General features: G+C 42.0%; 1 protein-coding gene across 1 annotated transcript; it reads left to right on the top strand.

Annotated features, from left to right (window-relative positions):
* The first annotated feature begins 314 nt into the window (after positions 1–314).
* LOC148027876 (pentatricopeptide repeat-containing protein At3g24000, mitochondrial-like) lies at positions 315–9,828 on the top strand. The gene is made up of 8 exons (XM_087689884.1): positions 315–467; positions 578–713; positions 828–925; positions 8,873–8,921; positions 9,003–9,095; positions 9,202–9,365; positions 9,477–9,617; positions 9,751–9,828. Exons 1-8 carry the CDS (start codon positions 315–317, stop codon positions 9,826–9,828), a joined length of 912 nt encoding a protein of 303 aa, XP_087546010.1.
* Positions 9,829–10,174: the final 346 nt, after the last annotated feature.

Below are 10,174 nucleotides of genomic sequence, written 5' to 3'. Positions count from 1 at the left end.
GTGGAGGCTCTTGAGAATTGTCAGTATGAATGGATGCAGAAATACCACATGCCACGAGGATCGATGATGTGGACACCAGGGGGTATGAGCTGCTGCCAATTTAGGGTTTGCAAATACACAACATGCTGTGAATGTAGATGATGCGTGTGCTAGTTTTCGTTTCGAGGATGATGATGATCATCCTTTGTTGCATCAGAGTTCTTATTTTTTTCAATCACCCAGCTGAATGATGAGTAAAGTGTTGCAAGACGTTTATTGATTCCTGAGGAACAACTTAGTCTGTCTTATATGTTTCAAAGGTAGGCTGTGATCACATGGAATGCAATAGTCATGCAGCTCTTCGGTCGAGGGAAATTGCAGAGCAGAAGTTCTTGCAGCATGATTTCGCTGGTGCTAAGAAGTTTGCACTCAAAGCTCAATGTTTGTTTCCAGATCTTGAAGGACTCCCTCAGTTCATGGCTGTAATGGTTTGCTTCTGGACAAGGAAGAGATAGACATCGCTGGCAACTTGAAGAATTGTAGGTGGGGAAGGAAATCCAACTTGAAGAACTGTACAAACTCCAGAACATTGTGACAGGGTCGCTTAGTACATTGGAATGCTATCAAAAGTGGCTTTGAATTAGACCTTCTTGTTGGTAATGTTCTTATTGATAGGTATGCTAAGTGTGGAAGCTTGGAAGATTCACACAGTGTTTTCGATCAACTTTTGAACTGTGATGCAGTGTCATGAGGAGTAATCATTCCAGCATATTCCAGATATGATCAACACTTTATTGCGGGGTGCCCATGTTGTCGTCATCATCCTCACTGAATTTCTGTTGATCTAGCTGTAAAGGCTTTACAAATTGCAGAGAATGCTCTATCTTGGAAGATCGTCAGACGTTGGCTTACTTTGGATGGTTTTGAGGAGCTCTCAAACACGACAGTGACTTAGCATTTACAGTTCATAAAGCATGTGTCATCCCATGAGCATGTGGTAATAATAGAATCGTTGCTAAGGATTATAGGTATCACTTTCAGCATTTCAAGGTCACGCAAAAGATATCAGAGTTGGCTGATTCTTCCCTTAGAAGATCTAGTTGGAATTATAAAATTTTCTGAAATTTGAATGCTGAGAACAACCTTGAACTAGTGCTGAATGTTGGGCAGATTTATGGGTTGATTGCTCAATGATTAAATCGATAAAAGGCTCAGAATTGCTGCCCAGCAGAACTCTTTCCAGCAGAACTCTTCAAGTCTTTTCAAGCCTATGTGCCAAAGGCATAACTATCTTCAAACACCTGAATGCAAAAAGTTTATGAGATACTACAGATTTTTCTGAACTTGGACCTCATGTAATTTACTTGACAAACAATATAGAGTACTTTGGCATAAAAAATTTGAGTTCTTTTTGTTAGCCTCTTTCCTTACTATTTCTTGAACCCCGTGTTCTGCACCTCTTGCATAAACTCTACGACATTTCTGGTGAACCCGACGTGAAAGTGTTGCGTCAATTTTCAGTAAGATGGGAGACTCGCAAGAAGAGATGACATATGATAATGTCATGAAGAACCTATTTCAGTCATTCACAACCTATATGCAGCAGCAAGCTCACGCGAAACATGATATTGATGCCATGGATGCCTTGAAAGCTGTCCAACAGGAGATGAAGCAGTTCAACGGCCAACAAGTGTCAACTTACCTGCATTTGTATGAAGAAAAGATGAAGTTTTTTGGGGTTTCCCAAGATGTTTGGAGCCGCTACTTCTTGCGGATCGTGGTACGCAATCTTGAAGTCTGAATTTCAGAAATTCAAGAAACACATGCTGGTTGGGCAGAGTTTAAGAAGGCATTAAAAGATTAATATTTCCTGGAGGATACAGGTCTTATGAACCGCAGGAATTTCTTAGCATGGGTTTCTATGCCTAATAAGGGACTTTCAGTTACCGCCCTTTTGTGAGAGTTTGAGAGCCGCTATGATCAGTTGGATGGAACTGAGCAGCAAGCTTTGGAGATGCAACAAGTGGAATTATTTTTACAAGCCGCTGATGCTAATTTAAAGGAAAAGTTGGATGATCTTTTGGAAGATCAAGCTACAGATTCAGGTTTAAAGATTGAGTGGAGACATGTCATTGATGCTGTGAATGCTCTTGTTAAGAAGCAGCGCAGGAGAGTATGATTGCATCGTAATACAGGATCTGCTTCTGAAAAATCCTTGGAGACCTCTTCTTCTACCCCTGCTGCAAGTTCTATGCCTAAGCCTACTCCTCCTGTTGTAAATCCACCAGTTCCTATTGCTCCAGTGCCCTTATCTATAGATGATGTTATTAAAGGTTTGGCAGATTTGACGATTGAAGCAGTCAAAGCTGAAGTTGGAAAGTTAAAGGAGCAACTTATGTTAGTACCTGATGTAGCGCCTGCTCTAGCAACTACTTTTCCAGCTGGCCAAAGAAAAGGGAGACAATGTATTTGGTGCGATAGTACAGAGCACCAACATTGCAGAGATTGTGATGCTTTTCGGGAAGCGCGTAAGAAGAATGTAGTGTTCTGGGGACAAGATGGGAAGATATGGCTGACAGAGACTGGTGCTCCTCTTGACACGAACTTTGGTAAGGGAGGCATGAAGAAGCTCGTTGATGATATGGCTACGCGATCAGCTTATGTGAGTGTTAGAGGAGATGCTTCAGCTTATGGAGTCTAGCTTGAGCAGAAATCAGATGAAGACTCTGCTTTATGGTCCTCTGCCTTGGAGATAGCAAGAAGAGGGAAAGTTCAGGCATCCATTATGACTTGTGTGGGCTCCAGCATCCAAGGAGAAATGGGATAGGATTCTCCTGTTGACAGGTATTCTATTTTTGCTTATATGGGAAAAACACAGGGTTTAAATGCCATGGTCGAGGAAAAGAGAAGAAGAGATAAGGAGGGTCTCAGCACCTCCAAAAAGACTAGAGGGGGTGACTTTGTTTCACCACCTATTACAGCTCCACCTATGACGAGTTCTCTAGCTCAATCAGGTCCTGAACAACCTATGGGAGACAAACAGATGAAAGAGAAGATGCAACCAAGAAAGGAGCCAGGATTCAAGATCTTGTCAGACCTTGATATGCAGACGGATATGAGTAAGATTTTTCATGAAAGAATTTTGAATAGTGAAGTCACTTTTACTGTTGGTGAAGCTCTTGGGATTGCTAGAAGAGAAATATAGGATCAGATGCAGAATCTTTTGCGGAGGAAACGACATGCGATGGAAGGACCTCCTTTACAAGGATTATGGCATGGAGCTCTTGGGGAAGAGCATGATGATGCAGTGATGGTTGAGAATGCTTCTGTCAATCCGCAATTGGACAAAATAGTTCAGCCTATGCAGTATGAAGATGATGATACCCCTATCCTCATTCCTCGCAGCCATTTTTCACGTAGTCATTGGGCTAGAGCAACCATTGAGACGGTGGTAAGGATTGGAGAGAAACAAATTCCTTTGGTCACTTTAATCGATCATGGTTCTGAGATTAATCTTATTGCTTGAGGTGTTTATGAGAGTGGCAAATGGCCTATGGATGCAGAGCATGGCTGGCGCATGAGAGCCGCCAATAATACTTCTGGTGATATGTATGCTGCTTGTCCGAGCATCAAAATTTCTATTGGTAATGTTGAAGAGGATTATCATTGCTTTGTTCAGGATTCTTGCTCTTATCCGATTATTCTTGGACAGCCTTTCATTACAGAAGCAAGAATGGAAACGAAAGTGATGGATGACGGCTCAGCCTATGCACGGTTATGCAGTAAGGATGGTATGCGAGCTGTTCAGTTTATGACTGTTGGGGTAGATCATCCGAGAAACAGGGACTCCTTGCGTGAGGCATCACTACCTACGAAGGAGTTGGATTTTCATTAGGTACCGCTGTCTTGCGAGACGCCAGTGGTACGGAGCGAAGAAAAGAGGAGATCTCGCCTCTTGGCAGCCAGTCTTTCTCCAGTAATTTTGTTGGTTTTTCTTCAAATAGTTCAGTGAGTTATCAGAAAATTTCAGATTTGTCTAGAGCTGCCAGGCAGTACATTGGTCATAAGGAGAAAGAGTTGAAGATTGCAAGTATTTTGCAAGCAGAAGAGCATGCAGAAGGGCTGTATGAAGGGATGTCTTATGCGGATACATTGTCTGAGATGGGAATAATGCTGAAAACTGATGTATGTAAGGGTTCAAATATCATACCTGTGCAAACCTTGGATATGTTTCAAGAAATTTCTGATTTTATGCTCAAAACAGAGTTAGAGGCTGAGAAAATTCAGCAAACTGAATCTATGACTGATCTTGATCAGCTTACAGAGTTGCAGAGGGCTGAAACCTTTCAGCCAGCAAAGTTAAATGCTGGAAAAATTCAGCATATGGAGTATGAGGCTGCACCCATGCAGTCCATAGTGCCAAGGGCTGAATCAATTCAGCCAACAGAGTTTAATGTTGAAAATTTTTAGCATACAGAGTTTCAGGCTGCACCCATGCAGTCCATAGAGCAAAGGGCTGAAATTTTTCAGCCAACAGAGTTGAGAGTTGCTGAAAATTTGCAGAAATTGCAGCAAAGAAAAGAGTGCTTGACTAATGCCAAGGTTGACATGAAGTATAAAACACTTGATAAGAAGGTTAAGCCGGTTGCAGGGCCGCTTCCTCTTGATAGTGATGAGCAGATAGAAAAAGCTATGAAGCAGCCTATGTTGAGAGATCCTGCAAATATTGGACATAAATTTACAGTCGAAACTCTTGCAGAATTGAAGATTGGAAATGATGATTTCTTGCTTCTAGTGGAAAAAGAATGCTTTAGAGAGATGCTTGGACGTCATGGTAAGGCATTTGCTTTCTTTCCTCATGAAATTGGCTGCATTAGTCCCAAATTGGTTGCGCCTATGGTCATCTTCACTGTCCCTCATGTGCCATGGAATATACGTCCTATACCTGTGCCTAAAGCACACTTGCCAAAGCTGATAGAGTTGCTGAATGAGAAGATTAAGATGGGGATTTTGGAACCTTCTTCTACACCCTATTCTAACAGGTGGTTTACTGTACCAAAGAAGAATGGTACTTTGATATTTATTCAGGATATGCAGCCCGTGAATAAAGTGACAATCAGGAATGTGGGAACAGGTCCAGTTGTGGATGAGTTTGCTGAGGCTTTTGCAGGACGAGCCATCTATTCTCTAGGTGACTTGTATTCTGGTTATGATCAGTTTTAGCTTGCCTTGGAAAGCAGGGATATTACTACTATGCGGACACCTATTGGTCTTGTGAGGATGTGTACCTTGCCTCAAGGTGCCACCAACTCAGTTGCTCATATGATGAATGCTATGCATAGTGTTCTACGAGACTATATTCTGCAGTTTACCATGCCTTTCCTAGATGATGTGCCTATTAAGGGTTGTGCAGAAGAAGAAAAGAATGAGAGTCTTGATTTGTGAGGATGTAGACAATTTTTGGTTGAACACTTGGTTGCTTGTGAGCAAATATTGACACGATTAGAGGAGGTGAATTTGACTCTTTTAGGGCTGAAATCTGTCTTTGGTGTTAATGAAGTCATCATAGTGGGCATATGGTTGGTTATTATGGCAGGAATCCTTCACCTGGAAAGGTGGATGCCATAAGTAGGATTGCAGAGTATTGCTCAACTACTTCAGAGGTGCAGAGATTTGTGGGAGCTTGTGTATTTTACATGATTTGGATTCCTCATTTTGCTCACATAGCAGATGTTCTCTATCAACTGCTTCGAAAGGGGCAGAAATTTCATTAGGATGAGAAGCATTCGAAAGCCATGTGTAAACTCAAGAAGCTGTTGCAGTCAGCTCCTACTCTTCGCAAGGCGGATTATCAGTGTGGATGGCCAATCATGTTGACAGTTGATACTAGCCCTATTGGCATAGGTTGGGCAGTGGGACATGATGATTCTGATGGAAATAGATATGCAATCTGCTTTGGAGCTAGAGTTCTTAATGAGCAACAGAGGAGATATCAGCAGATTAAAAGAGAGTTGTGGGGAGTAGTCACTGCATTGAAGTGTGATAAAGGGTATTTTATTGGCGCTTTAGTTGTTGTGGAAACACATTGTTTGCCTTTGCTTGGCATGATTACTAGTTGTTCAACTCTAGATATAGCGATGCTTTGGTGGATTGCCTACATCAAATCATTGAATCCAGAATTTCAACACATAGCAGGGAAAGATAATCCAGTTGCTGACATGCTATCTAGAGTGAGATATGAGGATGAGGAATCAATGCTTGCAGAAGATGATGAGACAGAGTTTGTAGCTTCTGTCCTTGTTCATGATTGTCATGTATCTACTGTTGAAGTCTTTATTGAAGAACTCTATGTTGATGAGTGGCTGCAAATTGGATAGTATCTAAGTTCATTGACTCGAAGAGATGATTGGACAGATGATGAATTCAAGACAATCAGAGAAAATGCTTATGGGTATTTCTTGAAAGATGGTTTTCTTTGGAAGCATCCAAAGAAGAGAGGCGGCTTACCCTTGAGAGTAGTTTGTGAGGTAGCGATGCAGATACAGATTATGCGAGAGTTTCATGAGAGTTCTTGGGCTGGTCATAGAGATGTGTGGGCTACCTATGAGAAAATCAAAGAAAGATACTGGTGGAAAGGGATGTATAAAGATGTTTCCCACTTTGTGGAGACTTGCAGGGACTATCAGCTTTACTCTTTAGTGCGGCATCGTGATGAGTTGCATCCGACCTATCCACTATGTATGCATTATAAGTGGGTGGTAGAGTTGGTTACTTTGCCAGTGGTACTTTGGCAGATGAGATATCTTGTCTTGGCTAGGGAGGATCTTACAAACTATGTTCTTGTTGGAAGAAATATTTTTCAGGTATGGATGTATAGGCAAGATTACAGCTGATCGTGGAGAGCTAGATGCAGACGAAGCTAGAGAATTTTTCTCACGGCTTGGGATTAAGTTGGCTCTTACTACTACCTATAATCCATAGGGAAATGGCAAGAGCGAAAGAGGACATCCGCCGATAGTTAAGGCATTGGCAAAAGCTTGTAGAGGTCGGATTGGAGATTGGCCGAGATTACTACCTTTTGCATTATGGGCAGACCGCTCTACACATAGCGTGACTACTGGATATATGCCTGCAGAGTTGATGTATGGGCAAAAACCTGTCATGCCTATAGAAATCTGTGCTCTCACATGGAGTGCTCTTCCATGGCATGAGAATTTATCAAGGGAGGAGCTTCTAGCTCTTTGGATTCGTCAACTAGAGAGAAGGACAGAAGATGTGCAGCTAGCAGTTGATCGTTTGAAGGCAGCCCAACTCAGAAACAAGGACATGTTTGATTTGAGGCATCGCTTGCGGCCTAGAGCCATAAAAGAGGGAGATTGGGTTGTAGTCTTCGACACTAGCCTAGAGAATCAGCATAGTAGCATGAGAAAAATGGTTCAAAGATGGTTTGGACCATATGAGGTGAAGCAGGTTTTTGACAATGCTACCTATGAGTTGGCTGAATTAGATGGGATGGTATTGAGGGTGCCCATTGTTGGAAAATGAGTCAAGATTTTCAAGAGAAGAGAAGATGAAGAGTATTCACTTGAAGCATTGGCAGAAGAAGAGCAGGTATAAGAAAGTCTAGCAGAAGAAGTAGAGAATATGGATGATGAAGCTGATGGAGAAACAGGTCTACTAGAAACTGATGAAGGACTGGACTTGTTTGTGGACTTGGATGATCCTGGATAGTTGGCTCATCCAGAGGATGCGTAGGTTTAGAGGGGGTGGATGTCATGCTGCTGCGCATCCGAGCCGTAAACACCTCCATTTTTGTTGTGCATTTATTTTCGCGTGTGATTCATTGTGTGTGATTGATGTATTAAGATAATCCGTCCTTTCAGTACCCGCATCCAATGTACATACTCCACTTGTGTGTTTGTGTTTATATGTGTTTCAGCTTGTATGCATGTTGTATGTGTGACAGAAAAACATGAAAAACTGATGCCAAAGGACATTATCAAGCTGATAATTTCAATGATGATCTGCAAGAAAAGTATAGGAAATCGTGGAGTCAAATGAGGCGGATGGGGGAGATGAACTAGAGAGCTTTGTGACATCAAAGGTCATTGAAGCATTGAGTCAAATCATGTTATCGTGCTAATTTTCTGATGCTTGTGGTTCATGTCATCCATGGCTGAACTTATGGACCTTGCTTTGATTGGATCACAACAGAAATCCTTTGCTACATCTAATTTCAAAGGTTGGCTATAGATTGGTGCGTTTGATGCCATAGATTCATGGGAGAAATCATTGAAGTAGTAAAAGAGAAGGCTTTTTGTTTTGAAAGTTGGAGGGAAAGATAGAAAGCTTTGTACTTTCAGATTAGCCTTACGAATGCTATGTTGAGATTGGAGAGGGAAAAAGCTAGGAAAAAGGGGGATATTTTTTAAAGGCTATGAATGGTGGGCTGTGCCCGGATTAGGGACAGATGGAATGAAGAAGGATCTCTGGAATTCCAGACGATGGGGGAGAAGGTGCACCAGATTTCTAGAGCCATCCTGCACACTCTTGCCACTGTGTGTGTGGAGAAAATTTATGGCGATCTCTTCAAATACCCTCTCTCTATCGTGTCGGATGTCAAAAAGGAGTTGGTTGAGTACATAACCAATCCCCAAAGTTATGGTGCTTTCACACATGACGCTGAAGCATCGAGCCCCGTGGTGATGGCTCGGGACTTTCTGGATTAGTTTGCATAGTTGAAGACAAATTTCCTAAGTAGAGTCTCAAGCAAGCTAGCCGTGATGCTGCTGCCTTTCAATATCGACGGAGCGAGACACATAGAATACTCAGTTGAAAAAACTCAGAATGATCCTGATCATATCATGCAATAATCCTCTGTATCCGTGTACAGCTCGAGAGTGAAGATGGTTTGTTGCTGTGGAGGCTCTTGAGAATTGTCGGTATGAATGGATGCAGAAATACCACATGCCACGAGGATCGATGATGTGCACACTAGGGGGTATGAGCTGCTGCCAATTCAGGGTTTGCAAATACACCACATGCTGTGAATGTAGATGATGCGTGTGCTAGTTTTGGTTTCGAGGATGATGATGATCATCCTTTGTTGCAGCAGAGTTCTTATTTTTTTCAATTGCCTAGCTGAATGATGAGTAAAGTGCTGCAAGATTTTTATTGATTCCTGAGGAACAACTTAGTCCGTCTTATATGTTTCAAAGGCAGGCTGTGATCACATGGAATGCAATAGTCATGCAGCTCTTCGGTCGAGGGAAATTGCAGAGCAGAAGTTCTTACAGCATGATTTCGCTGGTGTTGAGAAGTTTGCACTCAAAGCTCAACGTTTGTTTCCAGATCTTGAAGGACTCCCTCAGTTCATGGCTGTAATGGTTTGCTTTCTGGATAAGGAAGAGACAGACATCGCTGGCAGCTTGAAGAATTGTAGGGGGGGAAGGAAATCCAACTTGAAGAACTGTACAAACTCCAGAACATTGTGACAGGGTCTCTTAGTACATTGGAATGCTATCAAAAGTGGCTTTGAATCGGACCTTCTTGTTGGTAATGTTCTTATTGATAGGTATGCTAAGTATGGAAGCTTGGAAGATTCACACAGTGTTTTCAATCAGCTTCTGAACTGTGATGTAGTGTCATGAGGAGTAATCATTCCAGCATATTCCAGATATGATCAACACTTTACTGCGGGGTGCCCATGTTGTCGTCATCATCCTCACTGAATTTCTGTTGATCTAGCTGTAAAGACTTTACAAATTGCAGAGAATGCTCTATCTTGGAGGATCGTCAGACGTTGGCTTACTTTGGATGGTTTTGAGGAGCTCTCAAACACGGCAGTGACTTAGCATTTACAGTAGTTCATAAAGCATGTGTCATCCCATGAGCATGTGGTAATAATAGAATCGTTGCTAAGGATTGTAGGTATCATTTTCAGCATTTCAAGGTCACGCAAAAGATATCAGAGTTGGCTGATTCTTCCCTTAGAAGATCTAGTTGGAATTATAAACTTTGCTGAAATTTGAATGCTGAGAACAGCCTTGAATTGGTGCTGAATGTTGGGCAGATTTATGGGTTGATTGCTCAATGATTAAATCGATAAAAGGCTCAAAATTGCTACCCAGCAGAACTCTTTCCAGCAGAACTCTTCAAGTCTCTTCAAGCCTATGTGCCAAAGGCATAACTGTCT

Source organism: Lygodium microphyllum, chromosome 12 (genome assembly GCF_053477565.2).
Source record: "Lygodium microphyllum isolate KBCC chromosome 12, Lygodium_microphyllum_v1.1.10, whole genome shotgun sequence".
Classification (NCBI taxonomy): domain Eukaryota; kingdom Viridiplantae; phylum Streptophyta; class Polypodiopsida; order Schizaeales; family Lygodiaceae; genus Lygodium; species Lygodium microphyllum.
This window is presented reverse-complemented; position numbering and strand designations above follow the sequence as displayed.